The 20168-nt window shown below is 43.5% G+C and overlaps 1 protein-coding gene across 4 annotated transcripts; it reads right to left on the bottom strand.

Moving 5' to 3' along the window:
• Window positions 1–346: 346 nt before the first annotated feature.
• Window positions 347–20147, bottom strand: mtcl3a (MTCL family member 3a). Of its 4 annotated transcripts, XM_080767479.1 has the most exons (8): window positions 17800–18716; window positions 17053–17220; window positions 11307–11612; window positions 5749–6333; window positions 5341–5420; window positions 3192–5001; window positions 1830–1868; window positions 1606–1746 (listed from the first exon to the last, which is right to left on the bottom strand). In XM_080767479.1, exons 1-7 carry the CDS (start codon window positions 18244–18246, stop codon window positions 1836–1838), a joined length of 3429 nt encoding a protein of 1142 aa, XP_080623605.1. In that variant the 5' UTR covers window positions 18247–18716; the 3' UTR covers window positions 1606–1746; window positions 1830–1835. The 4 variants fall into 4 exon arrangements, with proteins under 4 accessions (XP_080623606.1, XP_080623607.1, XP_080623604.1 ...); XM_080767480.1 differs by lacking the exons at window positions 1830–1868; window positions 17800–18716 and adding an exon at window positions 20032–20147 and having other exon boundaries at window positions 347–1746; XM_080767481.1 differs by lacking the exons at window positions 1830–1868; window positions 17800–18716 and adding an exon at window positions 19104–19327 and having other exon boundaries at window positions 347–1746.
• Window positions 20148–20168: the final 21 nt, after the last annotated feature.

Raw genomic sequence — 20168 nt, 5'->3', positions numbered from 1 at the left:
TATTTTCGTCACTGCCTATACCCCTTATCCCTAAACTTGTCTTTTTTACTATTGAAAAACATTTTACATTTTTTAACTAGCCGATCTACATCGACACGTTGTGCACTTGTAGATCGGCTATTTAAAAAAAGGTTTTTCAAAATAGTTTAGGGATAAGGGGTGTAGGCAGTGACGAAAATAGGGCCCCAAATCTCTTCCCACCGGAATATGGATATGGACCAGAATATGGATGCTGGGGTTCAAGTGGTTAAGGGGGTAAAATTACCAGAAAACTACTACCGGTATTACTGAATGAGAATACAATTTATAATGCTTCAGTCTGTGATGTGAAAAGAAAAACAGGAAATTCCTCATTACATTTATTACACAAAAAGAACAGCCATCACTTTCATCATGTTTCACCACATTAACCCAACAGACTGTAATACTCAACTGAGTGATGTTTTGATATGTACTGTATCTGTCCATTCAGTAAGTAAAAGTAGAAAAGTTTTTTTAGTTCATTTCTTGTTTTCAGAAGTTCAGTTATGCATAAATGCAAAAGTTGGCTCGCATGAATACTGTTACGGTATTAGCTATTGGAAAACTGTAGCAATGAGCAAAGAACTAAAATAATCAATGTAAAACATAATGTAATTTGTTTAAAAAAGAAAAGAAAAACAGCCTTTGGTACAAAGGTAGAAAAAGGGTGACATCTGCATTGTTATATAATTATGTAACGTGTAAAGCCATGAATAAAGAATGAACATCACAGAGAGGTTAAGTAAAAAAAACGACACTGAGAAAAGTGATGTTAAAATATTAAGTTAACTAAAAGCGAACCTTAACCTAAATCCAACATACTATACATTTTGTCACATTTTCTGTATTAGGCAAAAAATAAACTTGAAAATCAGATGAATTTGAATGGATTCAGACAAAACATTTTAAACAGTTCTTTAATAGGAGCTAGCATAAGGTTTTTTACAGTGTACATGTAGCTATAACAAATGGCATTATTAAAGAGTCCATTGTAGTTAGACCTGCAAGGCTACACGTGTCAAGGCTAGGCTCCAGACCTGAGCAAAGCACATTATTTCAAATGGCTGAGATTAACATGAGATGCACTTATTCTAAATTGCCTCGCAAGTGATGTTTTCCCTGTCCTCTGAGGCTACTCACATTGCTTGGCAAGTTGTCGGGAGCACACCTCAATAAGCTGAGATACTGTAGAATATGAAACGGTTTCAGATGTACAGAATAATTATTTTGCCTAAGCTCCACTGGATGGGAAATACATTCTAAAAATGAGTAGGTCAAGGCTAAAGCACTTCTGACTCAGTACTTTTGAGTCCATTTGGTTACATTTGTACACACTCAGAGGGCTCTGGGGTTTATAGTGTAAGAGTAAGCAGACAGACTGGGTTTGGTATGTACAGACTAGGTCATGGAGATTGGAAGGAGACTCAAGGTTCAGAGTTGGGGGATTAACAGTGATAAGCAAAGGCATCTTGTCGCATCGCAGGGATCAGTCAGGACATTTCAAATGATCACTGTCTCCATGTGAAAGGCTGAGTAGGAGGAGAAGGAGGACATGTGTTTCAGTGGGATAGAGGGTGGTGCAAGAGGAGTGGTTGAGGGTGAGGAGGAGGAAGAAGAGGGGGAGCAGTTGGCCCACCGAGAAGGGAGGCGTCGGTTTGCGGGCCAGGCAGGCCTGGAGAAGTTCTTCTGGTTGGAGGAAGAGGAGATGGAAGAGTCTTTGTTTTCCTGAGGAGAAAGCAATGAATTAACATTAAGGATTATCACACCCTTCAAATCAACCACTAAATTCACCAGTTTAGATACTTTACATTTTGTCACTTGTCCCATCTGTAGTCCCATTCTTGCCCCTAGGGAAAACAACAAGTATATTTCAAATAAAATGGTCAATACATTGTCTGGTCCTGTGGCAAAAGGAAAAGAAAATCACGACACAGTAGAAAAACAAAAATGTACATGCAAGAGAATAGTTGTATATACTGTAGAATTTGTAGAACTTGTCAAATTATATTTTTGGAAACCTCTCCATTTCATTATGATTTCAATACTCATTGGTCAAGGTTAAATCAACATTTTATCTGTTCCAAGTACAGAGATTACCTCTCAGGCCCCTTTTCCACTGGTTGGGAACCGGTTCAGTTCTTTTTTGTTCTTTTTGAGCCAGACCTCCAAAATTGGAATGTTAATTATGAATTGAGTGTGCAAAACCATACCTATATTAAATTGTTATCACCATGAAACTTCCCCAGTTGATTACTTACACAAAGACAATGATTTATTGTAGTACAAATCTTTAAAATGTAAATATGCAAATTAGGCATCATATAGAAAAATATGCAAAAAAAACATAAAATATGAAAAAGCTACTATACTGTGGAAGGGTTATCATATATTAATTTACTTATATTGATCCTATAAACAATTCAATATAGGTATGGTTTTGCCCACTCAATTCATAATTAACGTTCCAACTTTGGAGCTCTGGCTCATGGACTAAAAACTGGTTTTGAATTGAACCGGTTCCCAACCGGTGGAAAAGGGGTCCCACTGCATTCTTTCTGTGTGGCACGATTAAATTGACCAGCTAATCGTTCCCCAAAAAAATAAAAATAATAATAATCTGAAACATAATTCCTGTGGTCTGCTTAGGGCTTTCAGTCATTTGGCTGTTTCCAGATATTTCTGTAATCAAAGTAACGTGAGGGCCTGAAAACGACTTCCAAAAAGAGGCCCTCACAATGAAAGAGGAGATTTTCTGGAAAGGTGAATGCGTTTGTGTGTGTGTGTGTTGGGAGGGGGGGGGGGGGGTATTGACATCCTGTCAGCTTAGCTTAGTGTGCCACACCACCACTTCCTTTTATTAGGAGCCTTTTAGCAGTGCAATGGCCCAGATGCCAAGATTATAATCGAGGCTTTGGCCCGCTTCTCTCTCAGAGCACATACCAGAAATAAACACTATTCCCATTGGAGTTGTCCTCAGCCAAGGACAATCGCTGAGCCTTTCACAAGGCAACAGAATACAATGCAACAGAATGTGTGACGTCCTTCATTTACAGTGGTAGTACTGGGCATTTTCTACTTTAGTATTGACTAAAGCATCTATGTTTCAAATAGATGCGTGTTAAAAACAGATTGTGTCCGCACACACAACATGTACTATAGACTCCACTCACCTGCATTGTAAGACACGCGTCTCTCACACTGATGGCAGTGTGGCTGCTGAGCTGTGCAGTGTGTGTGATGTGTGTGTAAGAAGTCTGTGAAGAGTGCGTGTGTCGCGGGACGGGAGGTTGCGGCGCAGGCTCCATGTCCAGCATGTCCAGCAGTTCTGCGACCTTCTCCTCGTGCCTGGTGGGACTGATGTTGGGACTCGAGGCAGCCTGCTTCTGTTGGTTCTGGTGCTGTTGAGCCCAGGCCGCGCTCTCGTAGCTCTTCAGAATCCTCTCCACCGCTCCGTAATTAGACCGCGACCCCTCGGGCCGTGGATAGGCAGCCAGAGTGAGGGGCTTCCATGGGTGGTCGTTCATCACGCGAGGCCCAGGCCTGGAGGTGTCAGGCTGGGCAGAGGTACGCCCTTGCTGTGCTTGGTGACCTGACGGTGTCAGCTGTTGTGGCCTGGATTCAGTGAGGGGCTGCCGTGGCGAGTCGCTGAGTGCCACGCGGTGAACCCTCGCCTCTTGGGGCTTTACCCTGTTGGGACTGGACCCGGACAAATGATGGATAACTGTCTCTGTGGTGGCTCCGTGCTGCGTGCACCTGGTGGGGCTGCCAGGGGCCTGAGGTTTGCCCTCGGCCTCCACGGTCACCTCTTTGGGTCTAATCTGCTGAGGTGAAAGGTCAATAGTGAGGTCCGGGTGCACTCTGACTTCTTGACCGTGGCAGTCCTTTCTGCTTCTCTTGAGCCTCATTTCATGGATGTGAAGAACAGGGTCAGAGGTGGAGGGAGTTAGCGTGGCATTGAGATGCGTGTTGATGTCAGAGGTGACCTCAGTACATTGCGGACGAGGGTCAACGGTGGCCTCTCTGCGTGGAGGAACCTCATTAGAGACACATGCGGCCACAAAAACAGGTTCACAAACCACATCAGCATTGTGCTGCTCCTCCACCCCCCGGCCCATTTCAGCCTGAAACAGAGTTCTGTTAAACTCAGCTGTTTTCTGTTCCAGCATTATATTCCTTTTAGAGCCCTGGAGGTTAAGACAGGCAGGGGGTGAATCCAGAGATGACAAAGGCAACTCTACAGGTGATTCTTTGACAGTGAAAGGCATTTGATGTTCTTTAGGCGTTTGTATTAAGTTTTTAAAAGCAGGCCTGTTGTCTGAGCATGAGTCTTTTGCAGCAGTCAGTATGTTGACTTCTGAGAAGCTTTTCTGGACAGGCACATATGCAGATAATTTACTGCCACTGAACTTACTTGCGTCATATGACCAGCGGTTGTGGCAACAGCCGGCGTTGCAGTTGGAGTTAGCTGGTGCAGAACAGGACACGACCACACTGTCAGTCAGAACTTTACCTTCATTCACCTGCAGCATAGCCTCAAACTTTCTCACAATAGATGGACTGGGACACTTGTTTTCCACCAGAACACAGGGGCTGTGACAACTCCTGCCTGTGATCATTGAGGATTCCGGAATTTGAGGTTCTGGCTCTGGGGTGGAGCTGCTCAGGTTCCAGGACGCGGTACGAGGAGGAATGGGTGGTGCTGAATGATGTGTAGACATCTCAGTGGGTGTTTCTGGGCTTTCATCACTGTCGATCACGTTGTCTGGCCGATTGCTATTGGTCTTCCAAGATTCTTTCTCCTTACGATTGGCCCGCCAGGTATTATCTGGTGACACAGTGATCCAGTTTTCCTTCTCCATGGCCCGGAGGTCCTCATAGATCTGGTTGAGATCACAGAGGGGTTCCTCAATCACCAGGCTGGTTTTAACGTGGAGCAGCGTCTCTCTCTCCTCAGGCAGGTATAGAGACTGAGAACGATTCCTCAAGGGAATAAAAAGAAAGTAGGGGGGGAACATTCAGATTAAATTAATGTCAATATAATTATAAATTATAATACACTGATATTTACAAACTGCTAATGATCAAGACATGTGTAAAAGATCCTTTAGGACACAACTTAGATAAATACAGAGAAAGCATTCCACACCAAAAAAAAATCCCCCCCCCCAACAACAGCAGCTTATATCAACAACCAACAACAATTTCACAACACTGTGCTTTATGTGCGCTACACACAAACCAGACATACAGATGAACACGCTCGGCTGTACACAGCATAAACAACAGGGAGTGTTCTTGGCATTACGTTGTCCTATTTACCTCTTGTCCCCACTCTTCTTTCTGATCTCGTCCTGGTAACTGCAGAGCTCTTCGCTCACACGGGCTATCTCCTTCAGAGCCTGGCGAAGAAGATGGAGATGAAAGAGAGCGATTGAGATACATTTACACTCATTTTAACATCCTAATATCTTTCTGACCACTTTAACCCTGGTATAGAAATGTAATTACATTTTTTCTGAAAGATTAAATTTAGTTTTCAAAGAAATCTACCACCTCACATTGCATGTTTTGATCGGCAATTTTTTAAGTAGTTAAGTGGCTATATCTATTATTTCTAAAATGAAAAGAGAAAGGTGTGTGTGTGTGTGTGTGTGTGTGTGAAAACTCGAGTCGTGACCCATAAACATTGGTCCGTGAGGCACAAATGGGGTCGGGGTCTAAACTCACAGCATTGAGAGCAGTAGTGTTCTTCTTCTTGTCACTGCTGTAGATCAGCTCTGCACTCAGAGGACCTCCTTGAGGGCTGACAGACCGATGGACATTTTTTCTATTCCCTATAGAGACATTAGTATTCAACTCCAGCAGTCCACGGCCCTGAGCCCCCTGCAAAACAGCATCCAGCTCTGCTGTGTCCACAGCGGCCTGGCTGTTAATGTCTGGATGTGGTTGCAGTGGGCCTCTGTCTCTCAGCTCGCATGACTGCTTAACTTCGGCATTGTTATACTGGGAAAAATTGTCACAGACACTGGGTTCTCTATTGAAACTTGGCGAGCAGCTGCCACCGTCACCGCTGATGTTGCTTCGCCGATAGAAGCCTGGAAGCGGCGGCGGTTTGGGAGGATCCGACTGGCTACTACAGCTGAGGTGCTCAGACCGTGACTGGTTGCTGAGAAGACTAGAGCCAGTGCTGGTGGATTGTAGGCTGAGCCTAAGTGCAAGGTTGTCATCGTAATCCTGTGTTCCACTGTCGAGGTCATTCGTCCCCGTCCCTGTCCCAGTACCCTCTCGCTTGGCCCTCACCTCACAGTAAAGCTGCAATTAGAAAAGAGCGGATCTGAGAATTAACCACTTTGAACCTGGCTTCCCAATGTTGGGCATGTCATTATACTGTAGGTGAAAATGTCAAAAATAGTGAAAATTGCAGATGTGCAAGCTCACACTTTTTGAAGACCCCCTGGACTAAACGGCATTACGGACATATTGGTACAGAATAGATAGTGATGAGCACACAGCATGTAGTGGTCAATTGGTACAGATAGTTGTTGGATAAAAGGTCACACATCAGATGTGTCATTTCAGAAACAATAGAGAGGTTGGAGACTATTCCAGTAATTTTATCTAGCATCAAAATCAGCTGAACCACTTTAACTCCACATACATCAGCTATTTAAAAAGAGTTCACAATGTCTTGCATCATGATGCCATGCGTTGCGTCGTGCTTGCGGTTAGGGTAAGGGTTTGGGGTAGCGTCGTACTGATGCCATGCGTTGCGTCGTGCTTGCGGTTCCGGTAAGTATTTGGGGTAGTGTCGTACTGATGCCGCCGAGAAACACTACCGCAGGATCTACCGCGGGTGTTCCGTGGCAAAAATGCCGGAAAATGCACTCTCTCTCTCTCTCTCGCCAGAACTGGTATGTGAACTTCACGTCTGCTATATAATACAATTACAATACAGCTGGTTCTCAAACCGCTTAATTCCGAGGACCACCCTAACTCTGAGAGAGTACATTTGTACACTCTCAGAGTTACAGACTTCTACGGGTCCATTTGAAACCCCCTAGGAACCATTAAATATCCTTCTAATGTGTGAGGGTGCCGGGATTTTTCGCCGACTGCCGGTCACGGCTGCACAAATAACTTAGAGTCTAGAGTTTAAATGGACAGGTATCAGTCAAAAGGGAGACATCGAAGAGGAAGGATGGATGGGGAAGGATCAACATAGGAATGTCAAAACAGGAGATCTAAGGGTTTGAGGTTAGATGTAGAGTTGCTGGCCAATATTGATGACATCAGGGATCTCCATCCCTGATGATGTCACGTGATGTCACATGCCAACCAATACGACCAACCAACACACTGACGGGAAATGCACGATTCCATTATTATTATGTAGTTATGTTGTATTGTTAGCACAGTCTCTGTACAACGCTGCATTACCTGTATCAGAAAGTCAAATAAACCAATCCATTCTTATTGATTTAGTTTCTGTTTTTGTCATGCAAATCAACATAAAATGACAAAGTGCATCTGATTCATTAAAAAGATTTGTAAGTTGTGTATAACTATTTTGACAAAAAGTGGCATTATTTACCTGACACTACCAATTAAACCCTATTTTAACCAATAAAAAATGCTGAAAGGGATGTTAGCTGTCACAACCCTTTAATCTAGGTCTAGAGGTGTAAGGGCCAACCTGACTCCACCAGATTGCGGCAGTATTGAGTTTACAAGTCCCCTCCTCCACCTTGATCTGGTCTCTCTCAACCAGGGTTGAGAGAGACATAATAATTTCGAGTTGTAGTCCTGTTAGGTTGTGTTTACATTTGCGCTGTGGCACAGCTACAATACGTCACCAGCGTTGATCCCGCCTCTAGCGGCCGCATACGGTCACATATCTCTCCGATCAGAATTTGTTCGAAGCGCATCGTTTCTTCCTGAGAGACACCAGATGGGAGCAGGAGAAGGAACTCACAGCTGCCACCAGCTGGCGGAGCCAGGATATTAAGGCCACTACATGAAAGAAAAGGACATCTGACTAAGAAACAGATAGAGGGATAGTGCTGCACTGTTGCCTGCTAATGAGAGAGAGAGAGAGAGAGAGAGGTGTGGGGGGGAGTTGCACCACTCTGTTCACACGGGTGTGATTTTTTTATATGGTACTGTGATGATTATTTTCCATGCAATTGCCTATTGTCACACTTGGAACTGGAATTACCTCTGGCCTCCTATCCAGGCACCGTGGACTAAGAACTATGTTGTGACCTTTGGGCGCCCTTCTCAACTCTCATGCAATGTCTGGACAGAACTACTGCCTTTGAGCTTGCCATATTGCTCTCATTTTCTGGTCTCAAGACGTCAAATGAGAGACACATGTTTTTCCTGTGCCTTAGCGCTCCAAGTTATTTTGTATGGTTTGCTCAAAACACTAATCTCCTTCTTGGAGTCCGATTTTAATTTGCTGGTAAACATAGCCATGGAGGGTCCAGCATCAATTCTCCCATGTCACAAGCTTTCTCTTGTCATCTTTAATGTAAAAGGAAAAAGTCCACAAACTAAAGATGAAAACTGAATTATTGTAGCATAAAGCTTGTTATAAAGTTTGTTTGTTTACTGTATATATTGATATTTGTGAAATATGAGACCTCAAATTGTTACTGATTGTTGCGGGAGGGACCTACAGTAGGCTAATTCATAATTGTTGACTGTCAAATGAAATACTGCTTGATCGGGTATACGAAATAGAAACAAATAGTCAGCTAAATACATTTTCAAGATCAGATTCTGTTTGTTGATATCAGACTCTTGGGTGTCTGCATGGTTGCTTCAGTTCTTTGGGGTCATAAAACATGAATTGAATGAATGAAATGTATCCTCTCCAAATTAAATGGGAATAATACATTTGTAATCATTCTGTCCAATCTTACACCTCTCACCACTGTGATCCTCTTGTACCCTACCATTCAACACAAACTGAGCTCAACAAGCATACTGCACCTTATACATGTGGCATACAGACCCAGAACAAAACTGGATATGTGTGTCTATTTATCAGACTATCAATTTTTTATTTCTCTCGTCCATTCCGCAAAAGAAAAGACTAGTCATACTTGTAAAAACTAACATGTTTCTTCCATCAAGGTAATACATACAGTTTTACCGTCCAACTCGGGCACTGTGACAGTTTCTTTTTGTGTATGTGTTCCAGGGGTGTCCAAAAGGTAGATCGCGATCTACCAGTAGATCACAAAGGCACATTGGAACTCTATAAACTGGTGATGTTCTACTCTCTTCCTTGATGTTTGCCTTGATGCCTGACTGAATGTCAGGCATCAAGGCCTGACCTGGCCTGAATATAGGCATTGAGATGTGCACACAATCTTCTCCGTGAACAGGTAGATCACATGACATGCCCCTATAATATTTAATTTAAATGTAAAACAAATGAATTAAAGTGACTTGATTGATTGATGAGTGTTGCTATCTGTGGCAGAATTACAAATTAAATACAAAAAAACCTAATCTATTCCATTTCTCCCCTTCGATTTCCCATTCCAAGCACATTTGTCATGTAACGCCAGCTCTGCTATTCCAAAGACCCCTCAAGTACATATTTAAACTATTTTCAGCGATAGTATAATACATTTGTCCGGTGGGTAGATCTTGTTCAGCTGCTCATTTTGAAAGTAGATCTCAAGTAAAAAAAGGTGTGGGCACCCCGGTAAATTAGACGCTCTAATGCATCCATCACAAAAATGGGCAGTGACACTAGGGGGTGAACAAACGCTATAACGCTATTTTCGTGCTCATCCAGACAGACCCAGGGACACACATAGCTGTCTATAGGAGTGGTTGCACCACTCAAAAATGCGACTAATAAATATTCTGCTGGTTGTGTTTGTTGGATTATGAGCTGACCACCCAAGTATCCCCGGTCAGAGAGATTGTGACACCAAAGTAGCTTATCAACAATGTGTTCATTCTCCGTAGTGGGTAGACTCAGTGAGGTCTGCAGGTGCTGCATGTAGCCTGTGTGAAGGCTGGAGACTGAGTGAGAGATGTGGAGTGAGTTGCTGGTTATATGTGGCACACCTAAACTGTGATTGGCTAATGAGTTGAGTGGTGTGATGGCAAACACATGTGTGATTGTGGATGCAGGGAATGGGGAGTGTCCACCAGAGGCTGCCATTCTGACAGCATGGATATAATTCACAACAGCGACAATAGCGAATTTACAAGCTCACAACAGGTCACATCTCTGTTGTACAACAGTATACAATTAGGATTAACCCTCTAAGACCCAGCGTTGCTTTTTAGCAACAATTCTATTTTAATTCATTACTAAATTATTTAAAAAACAATCTGTTATTTTTTCACCTAAACGTCATCAGTGATGTTCATTGCAATGCCATTTCAATGCCATTGGTCATGATATTTGCATATAAATACCCCCCACAGAGGCTGAAATTCACACAAATAAAAAATGTCTGGACAATTTTGAATTTTTTTTAACCTAAGACTTTTGACCTTTACCCTAATAAAAGTAGGTAAAATAATTGTAATATGTTTTTTTGTGATCATTAGAATGTCTAGAACATGTTTTATTTATAATTGTGAAAGATATCCCCCAAATGTAAATTATTAATTTATTATATTATTATATAATTATTATAAATTTTTCATCAAACTTTTTAACATATTTTTTGTCTTAGTCCTAGTAGTACAAAGTAGTAGTAAGGTTGAAAATGATTTTTTTGCAAGTAGAAATGAATGCGGGTCTTAGAGGGTTATTAAGTGGTTAATATGGGACACTAAAGCTTGCTGTGCTAAATCTGTCTGTGATCAAACATTCTAACACCATGTTAGATCCTGCTCATCCATCCATCATTCACAATATAAACCACATGATGTGCATCGGATGTGGAGTCTCTGCTTACCACATATAATTTCTCCCAACAATCTCCCAGTTGTAATTAGTCAAACTGTTACTGGAAACTATTTCCAGTACACATAATGTAGAATTGGGGTTATGTTTTTGTGCTGTACCATTATACTGTATACTGCAGTGCAGTTGCTTCTTGGATTATACTACACATAAATTAAACCAACGTTTACAGTAATACACACGCATACGCATGCTCGCACAGACAAATCCAGTTAATTAAAAATATTTCAGAAGATGATCTCCACTATAGATTTTGCTGTGTACACACAGTATGCATGCCAGATTAACAACAGGCCGGTCTGTTGGTAATCTATCAGTTCTAACATGCTCCCTGGTGTCTCACCTCCTCTATCTTTCCCTGCATGTCTCTCAGCTGGCTCTCCCATTCTCTCCTCTCTGTGTCGAACCTCTCCAGAAGCTCAGCCTTCTCCCGCAGCCAGTCTCTCTCGTTGTGCTCCAGCCGACAGCGGAGGTCCATCGCCGCTGTGTGAGTGTCTGTCAGGAGCTTCCTCTGCTCTTCCCTCTCCCGGCGGAGCGACGAGGTTTCGCCGGGTGCTTCCACAGCGTTCCTTAACACCACTGGTCCAGAAGGACCTCCCACTGACTGGACCCCAGCACCAAACAACCCTACACCTTCTCTAGCCTCCAGCTGCAGTGCAGAGGAAGCGAGAGAGAGAGACAGACAGACAGACAGAGAGAGAGAGAGAGAGAGAGAGAGAGAGAGAGAGAGAGAGAGAGAGAGAGAGGAGGGAAATTGGAGGATGAGAGGGACGATGGGTATGGGGAGATGGGAGCGAGCAGGAGGGGGAGAGAGGGGGAGGAGTGGGAGAAGTTGGTGGAGGCCAAGACAGAGAGGGAGAAACAATGACAGAGGAATAAAGGAGATTGATAGTGAGAGAAAGAGAAGTGGGAGAGTGAAGGAGAGGGAGGTTGAAATAAGGAAGAAAACGAATATTAGACACCCACAGTAAAACCCTGAGAGACAGTTTAATAAATATTAGACAACCACAGTAAAACCCTGAGAGACAGTTTAATCCTGAGTGTAAAAATTGACCCGTCATGTTCTGAGTGGAATTGCAGGAATGAAGGAGTGGCAGGAAGTGAGGTGGAGGAGTAAGAAGGAGTGAAAGACCACTGGGACGAGTGTGAATGGTTTCAGAGGAGGGAAGAGAGGATTGAAAGACAAAAACATCCTGCCAGAACTCTAACTCACAGGGATTCACTGATGGTCTCTGTGGCACTTGTCTAAAACAGGATGTGCAGGATATACTGTAGCAGATTCAAGCACAGTAAAGTATGTCTGCAACGGATGCACACGATGGCAGTAAAAGGATATGTGGTTGTTCAACTGCTCAGATTCGCACAAAGACAAGCTTGTCTCCTGGACAAGAAACTGGGCCTGAAACTTGCATGATTCCCAGAGTCATATTTGTTCGGCTCATGCAAAGATAGACAAAATGTTTTTCAGAGGAGTTTCATTTAAACAAGAATAGTATTGAATGTCCTGGCTTGGTTTTTAGGGGGCCATGCAGCAAGCACCTCAGGTATATAGCCAAGCCACCTGTTGTTTGTCTCTTTGTCTCTGCAATCTGTAAGATTTTAGCAAAACTCATTTTGTGATATTACTCATACAGATTTTGTCCAAACATCACTCAAACTGAACAAAATGCCTCAAATCATGAACGCAGCTCATTTTTTGTTTAGGTAGGCCCAATAGCCATTCCCATTTTCCGGAAACTTCTTACGGTGGCAGAACACCCCCATAATGAACACTGGAAGAATATAAAGTAATTTGTTGCACTTCTGCCTAGTGCCTATTAGCCCCCCTGGCCGGTATTGCTTGCTTGCTGGCTTAAGTAACAAATCTGCCGTCTGTCTGTCTGTTAGTCATTTCCAGACAGTTACCCCCTGTGTATTGTGGTCCCCACTGTTGGCCTGGGGACACAGTATACACTACAAACAAAGCCACATGCCTCCTCGGATACATATGGAGTCACCAGTCACTTCTTTTCATCTGACAGTGAGGAGTTGTACCTGGAGGGTGTAACACATACAGAGGTTCACGCTATCTTCAGAACAGCCTAAGCATTGCTGCTGGGAATCAAACCAGGGCCTCTATGGTGGTGGCCATCCATAACCATTAAAGCACTCAGACGGCCCTTTACTTTGTCTCTAGCATGTTCTTCTTATGCCCTGCGGCAGCTCAATTTAGGTAGCGAACGTTCATTCTTGTTCACAGAGAAGAGAAGAGTTTGTCTTATCAAAAAATCTGTAAACATTAAGCACAGCCGTGACGTGAAGGTCATTGTGATGTAAAAAGTTCAGTCATTCCACTACCAGACATTCCTCGATATCAGTTACCCATTCATTGTCAGTGAGGTAGATGCAGGCTATCTTGACATAACAGATAAAAAGTCATGGCTCTCAGGTTTCTAGCTTTGGGGAAGATGATCATGTTCACAGATCTACACTGACATGTCCTGAGCCACAGGGATAACATACGTGCGTTGTTAAACAGGGTGCTATTCCACTTTAAATGTATTCAAAGCCGAGGTTAGGCTCGGAGCAGGACAACTCCACTTTCTGTGGATGTTGTGTGCATTTTCGTGTGATAAAACTGAAAAACATGCAGTCTATGGAGTTGGAATGCACCCAAGACAACGCCTATGTGTACGTGCATGTGGTATGCTAGTGCATGGTTGTGTTTTTTTTTTATGTGGGGGAGGGGGGGGTTAGTATTCACCCACAGACATCAAGCTAGGCCTTCTTTGAACCCTCGGTCATGAGTCTATTTCTGCCTGTGGCCTGGGGTCACGAAATTATGGCGTAGGGAAACAACACAGACCTTTTCTGTCTGACTGTGTCTCTTTTCAAAGTTCTCCACAATTAGAGATGGAGGACAGGCGCTGTCCACAGTCTATTTAAACACCCTCAAATAAACAAACAGTGAAAGTGCAAAAACAAGGTGGTTGGAAGAAAAATGGAATAGCCGGACTTCCACTGACAAGACTTTTGCTGACTGTCTGTATAGAGAAACTACTTTACAGTAGACAAGCGTAACACTACATTCAATCAGAACACCGGTGGAAGAAACAAACGTAAGCAAACTTAAGAGAATCAAGCACATACTGTACAGAGTGTAAGTTATATACTTCAAATAAGCCATCTTCTGTTAACTTGGCTACCGTCACTGCTGTACAGTGTATATAAAGGTGACTGTGTCACCATGGTGGCCCACTATAAATAGGGGACACAGAGCTTTACAATGTCACATTCCGAGGGGAGGGGAAAGCAGAGGAGGGGAGAAAAGGGGAGAGGAAAGGAAAAGGAGAAGAGGAGAGGCGGGAGAGCTGGCTACTAAGTCAGAGTGAGATGTCTAGCTGCCAACAGCTTTCATAAATCACTGGTATGCACTGAAATATGCCTGGAAATACCCGGCCAGACCTATGCCTGCAATGCTTGTTTGGTGGTGGTGGGGCCAATTGGTTTGTAGAGCCATGGACACAAACTCTCACGCACGCACGCACGCGCGAGCGCACGCACGCACGCGCGAGCGCACGCACGCACGCGCACACACACACACACACACACACACACACACACACACACACACACACACACACACACACAGGCCAAGTATGCTGTTAATACAAGGCCTGTATTCATAAAGTAGATTAAAGTGTTTGCCTTTCCTTCAGAATAAGTATGATTTGACAACTTTAGGCATGATACTTGATATAATAGGAGTAGGATCACTGGTCAGGTCACAAACTCCAGCATAACTTCAACAGAGATGTAATTGTTTCAAATGAGCTCTCACATGATACAGAAATGTCTGGTTTCTCTAACTACAGCATCTCTTCCTTTTTTTATAAGCCCTAGACTCTACTTGGAGAAATAAAATATTTGATTCTGGGCTGGAACAAGTGTAAAGTAAACCCAGGCCCTGACTTAACCAAATAAAGGTAGGATTTCCTACACAAACCCTGGCTTACAGTAATGTGTTTAGTCCGAGGAGAACTTGGTAATATGTACCCAGAAGTATAAACTGTGGCAGGATGTGGTGTGAGGAGAAAACAACTTTTATAATGATGCCCCTCCCACCATACTGTTGCTCTATTCCAAGACAGCCTGTTTGTGCAATCAATGGAAAAAAGCATGCGTGCGTGCCTGCGTGCATGCATTTCAAAGCCAAGTGTAGGACAAGTGAATTCCAGGCATTTATCCAGGAAAAAGTCTATTTGATACAACATGGATTTATAATTTGAAATATGCCTTTTACCGTACATTTCCCTCTCTCTCTGTCTGTCTCTCACTGTCTCTGATTGGCCTGTGTGTGTTAACGCTGGAGGGAAGGGAAGGCATTTGAAGTCTAATGTAGATGATCCGCACCATTCGTGAGGGAGAACAGAATTACAGTCAAATTGAGTTAGTCTTTCTCATTCAGTGCAGGTAAAGAAAATGCTACTCTGCCATGTACTGTATCATATTGTCATACAAAATTTGTCAGGCCTTAAGCAACGTTTGTCAAACGCTTGCAACAACATGCACCATGCTGTTCTATCCAGCACCGTCTTGTGAAATTAGAATCAAAGTCAAACACATCAGCCAGAGTATCATTGGATATTGTTCACACTGCAAAATCCTGAAAGGTAATTCATCCTATTCCTAGTGTAAAAATTGACCAGTAGGGTCTAACCACCTTGTTACTAACTAAAATGGAGAAACCCAGGTAGGGAGTAGGAGATGGAACAAGAGGGGTCCTGTCTAGATGGGTGAATGCATGACCAATCATTTATAGAGCTGAAATAGGAATCAGATGAGACTCTGTTGGCAGACAGATACACAGATATTCCCTAAAATATGAAGAGATCAAATCTGTGTTCATTCAGCCCAATTTTCCAAAAATGCTCCGTTTTCCAAAAGTTCAACATTTTTCGAACTTTGTCAATATTATTTATTTTCAAAATAGCAGATCTAGAAGGTCAAAATGTGACACTCCAGCTGGACACATTTTGTACATTTGAACGAAAGGCTTTCATTGTTTTATGCAGAAAAGGATGGTTTAATTAAGTTTATATTTATTTATTCTGGAACGACCAAATAAAGCCACAGCTCCTTGCAGAACCATAAAAATGCTAAATCGCCCTATTCACCATTGTTAAGGTTTACGAGGATTATAATTCGCTTCCCTTGCCGATACGTCACAAAGCATGGCATTGCTATGCAAACCCTCAGCCACAGAAAAGTATTTTCTGATGTTTTTTGGAGAAACACTTAACCTATTGTTACCACAGACAGCTGCTGTTAATAGGTCATCTGAGCAAACTGTTGAAAGGTGAGCTGGGAGCCCATGTGTCGAGGGGGGGTTCTTTGGGGGCTAAGATTCCCTACAAAGCTTTTGTCTACACTGAGGTTGGAGTTGGATGGGTGCCAGAGCAATTTATCACCTCGCCAACTGAGTGGCAAATGTGGTTGGCCCAATTTACACAAACCTAGTGGCCTAAAGTATACACAGATAATATCTGTGCTCTGCACATATTATGTGCAGAGCAAATAAATGCTCACACACATGAAGAGGAATAAAGGCAAGCATAAACTAAATCTTGAAAATTATCTAAAATGTTTCAGTATAACTTGTATTTTCATTCAGGCGTTTCAAACCCCACAGACATGCCTAGTTGCCTAACATATCCTCTAACTTCTGTAACAATATGTATTTTGTTTAGGTGCTTTTGAACAGTAGTCATCAGGTGATGAAGGCCGTTCACGGCCGGAACGTTGTGTCTTATTTATGGTGTTTTAAATAAAAGAAAACACCATTGGAGCAAACTCTCTTCTCTTCACTGTACTTACCTTAGTCCAGCACCAGACACGAACTGGATGTGCGCTAGGCTAGCCACCTGCTTTTTATACTAGCTTTAGAACAGTAGCCCACAATTGATTTAACTCTGAGTGTACAAATGGAACACACACACACACACACACACACACACACACACACAGACACACACACACACACACACACACACACACACACACACACACACACACACACACACACACACACACACGTCTGCTTCTAGTACCTGTGCAATCCTGCATTTGAGCTCTGTTTTCTCCAGCTCCCAGGCACATCTGTCCCTGGTGTACTGCAGCTGCAACTCGCTCCTCTTCTCCTCCTCTCTCTTCACCTCCGCCTGCACCTCCTCCAGAACCAACTTCAAGTCCAGCAGTATCCTCCTGTTCTCCCCACCCTGCATGGGAGCGTTATATTTGTCATCTCAATCAATCAATCAGTCAATCAATCAAATAGCCTACTTTTGCCAACAGATATAGGCTATAGGCTTGTATGCACACCAAAATGGTGGTATTTTATCATGAACATTAGTGAGGATGGAGATAAGTTGAAAAGTGGTGAAGTGGTCCTTTAAACAACTAATATTAATACATTACTGAATTCTTAAATTAGTTTACATTCCTTCTTGGTAAGGGAATAACTTAGCTTACTACTAGAACTTTGTATTTGTCATCCAAATCCAACAATATTGTTAAATATGCCAGAGCTCTTATAGCCCAGAAGCATACTGTATTTAAGCAGCTCAATATTGTTAAAAAATTCTAACACTAGTCCTACTTTATATTTGAAATCTGAACGTTTATGTAGGCCTACACGTTTGCTTTGTAAATGTCTAAAAAAACAGGCTGAAGTGCTGCATGACTGCTGTCATGATTATGACATGGTTAAGCCTGTGAGTGTGACTGAAACTAAATTAATTTGGCCCAAACTGCAACCACTGTCAGAACGAACAAGCGATTATCTTCAATTAGCCTACTTGTATATCAGCGACCTCTCTTAACAGTAACTCTTTCTGATGCATCCATTCGTCCCTGTCATGTCCGTGGCGTTTTTTCAAGTCCTCGAACTTCTTTTTCAGCCGTACGTGGTGAGCCTGCTGCTGCTGCTGCTGCTGGGAGTCGTGCCCGCCCGGCGGCCACACTTGGCCCCTGAGAACCTCCAGCGGCGTCCCGACTCCTCCTGCACCTAGTCCTACCGAGGCACCGGACTGGGGCTCCAAGATGTGACTGAATATGCTCGGCGGGGAGGAGATCCTCCGGAGCGGGCTGCGGCTCTTGCCTCTGTCTGGCCGCTCCACCCTGGAGCAGGGCACGAACTCCCAGCCCTGAGACGCCACATAGCCCCCTCCTCCCCCTCCACCTCCTCCTCCTCCACCACCGCCTCCGCCGTGAATCCCTGACCCGTTACCAAATGCAGTCCACATTTCACAACCAGCAACGAAGACACAAAAAAACAAACGGGGGAAAAAAGCCGCTCCTTTCACTTAGTGACCAGAGCGTAATTATCCAAATCCTGCCATTTGGCCACTTGGCCGCTCAGCAGCACTCCAGGCAGCCGCCGGCGCTCTGCTCCCACAGGCGAAGGTGGACGCACTTGTTCCTTTCATGTTGTCGCTGCCTGCGGGCTCGCTTTGCTTTAACCTACATGGCCAGGTCAATCCGGGCACCTGCAGTGTGTCCCTTGTTGTTTAAAATCCCGTTTATTGCACGCATGTGCAACACACAGACCAACACGAGCTCTACATCTGTCGTGTCGTCGGTCCTTCCTCCTGCACTTCCATGACAACTGCACGGGCTGACGACTGACGAGGACAGACACAGTAAAACTACTCCGACGTAAACGGGAAGAGCGCCCAAAAATACCATGCAGCGCACTGGTGTATTTTTACCCTCGCTGTAACCATGCATTTACTCCACCCGAGCAGCTAGTGCAAGGGAAGGACAGTCAGTCAGCTGCATGGGACCGACTGAGACATTTGGAAGAGAAGAGGCAACTGTGGAAACATGAATGAATCACCCACCGATCGCAGTTTTGTTCTTCTTGTACTATAAAAGCGATATCAATAAACAAATGTACGCATGGCACGCGTAATTACGCACGTCACGTGTTTGTAGGCTACTTGGTACGCTTATCATCGCGTGCACTAGCTGGTTCCAAACGGACGAAAGTTCGCGCCCTTATAAGCCAAACTTTATGTCATAGCTAGGCTATAATCAGCCAACAAAATATAAGGGCATAACAATCAGACGCATAGGAAGGATAGCCATGCAGCTCCCTTACCTTTTTTGCTGTCATATATATAATCCTGTCTGTTCCACTTTCTGAAAGTTCTTCATTTCGGACAACGGAGCATATATAGCAGACATAGACGACCAAGGACCAACTAGGCTACGTAGAATCCATCATAAATAAAAACAACGTGACAGAAGCAGAGCAGCAGTTGTAATTTATAGCTGAAGCGATGCTTTCATTAAACTGAAATTACCCCCATCCCCTCCTCTCTCTCTCTCTCTCTCTCTCTCTGTCTATCCGTACACATTGCACATACCCCCACCTCCCCCTCGTCTGTCCACAGCTACGCTACAGCTGGCCTCAATATAATATGATGTGGAAATCCCACCGGTGGGATGAAAGATGTGGACGAGGCCCGCCCCCGTCGTGGTGGCCACATCCTAACATTTGTATAAACAGAACCCCTTAGCTACCATAGCGTGGATTTATATTGAAACCCCGGGCATTATTTCTTCACAATATTGAATATCTCGTTACTGTCATAATGACATTCCAATGTGGGGGTATGTCATAGGCCTAGTTCTCATTATGCTCCATGAACAGTATTGACGATGATGATCATTTGACAAAAATAGAGAATCTGTATATGTTATGATAAAAGAATACTGTAGATCTTTGCTTTGTTGCTTTGCTTTGCTTTGTTTATAATGTTCCAGGCTCAGTACCTCAAAACTGGAGATTTAGAAATATGCTACTGTACAGGATATGCTGATTTGGTGTCAGCATTAGGTCTAGAGACAGGCCTACAGGTACTACATGTGTACTTAAGCTAAATGTTAATAATGCATACTGTCAGGTATGCTTGCGTTTCTTTGCCTAGGCAGGCCTATATGTTGTTCCTATATCAATGCAAATGGAAAAGGGGTACAGAGCATAGCCTGTTACCCATACCACCAACCAAAAAATATCTACTCACCAAAACCAGTGTTCCTCCAAGTTGTGTGGTATCCAATAAGTTTTCGAAACATCTGGGTAAATGAGTAGCTTGGGCCATAGATTGAAAATAAGAAGGCATCCTGTACCTTGAGTGACCTTTTGTGATGTGCAACATGA

The sequence above is a fragment of the Protomyctophum bolini genome, assembly GCF_963924005.1.
Source record: "Protomyctophum bolini genome assembly, chromosome: 7".
NCBI classification, from domain to species: Eukaryota; Metazoa; Chordata; class Actinopteri; order Myctophiformes; family Myctophidae; genus Protomyctophum; species Protomyctophum bolini.
This window is presented reverse-complemented; position numbering and strand designations above follow the sequence as displayed.

Bases quoted from the DNA above. Each gene is read 5' to 3' on its own strand.
- mtcl3a (XM_080767478.1), bottom strand. From the start codon at position 18,246: ATGTGGACTGCATTTGGTAACGGGTCAGGGATTCACGGCGGAGGCGGT. The intron at 11,613-17,052 runs GTACTAGAAGCA...TCTGCACTGCAG, and splicing joins TCAAATGCAGGATTGCACAG to CTGGAGGCTAGAGAAGGTGT. The intron at 5,002-5,340 runs GTAAATAGGACA...TATTCCCTTGAG, and splicing joins AAGAAGAGTGGGGACAAGAG to GAATCGTTCTCAGTCTCTAT.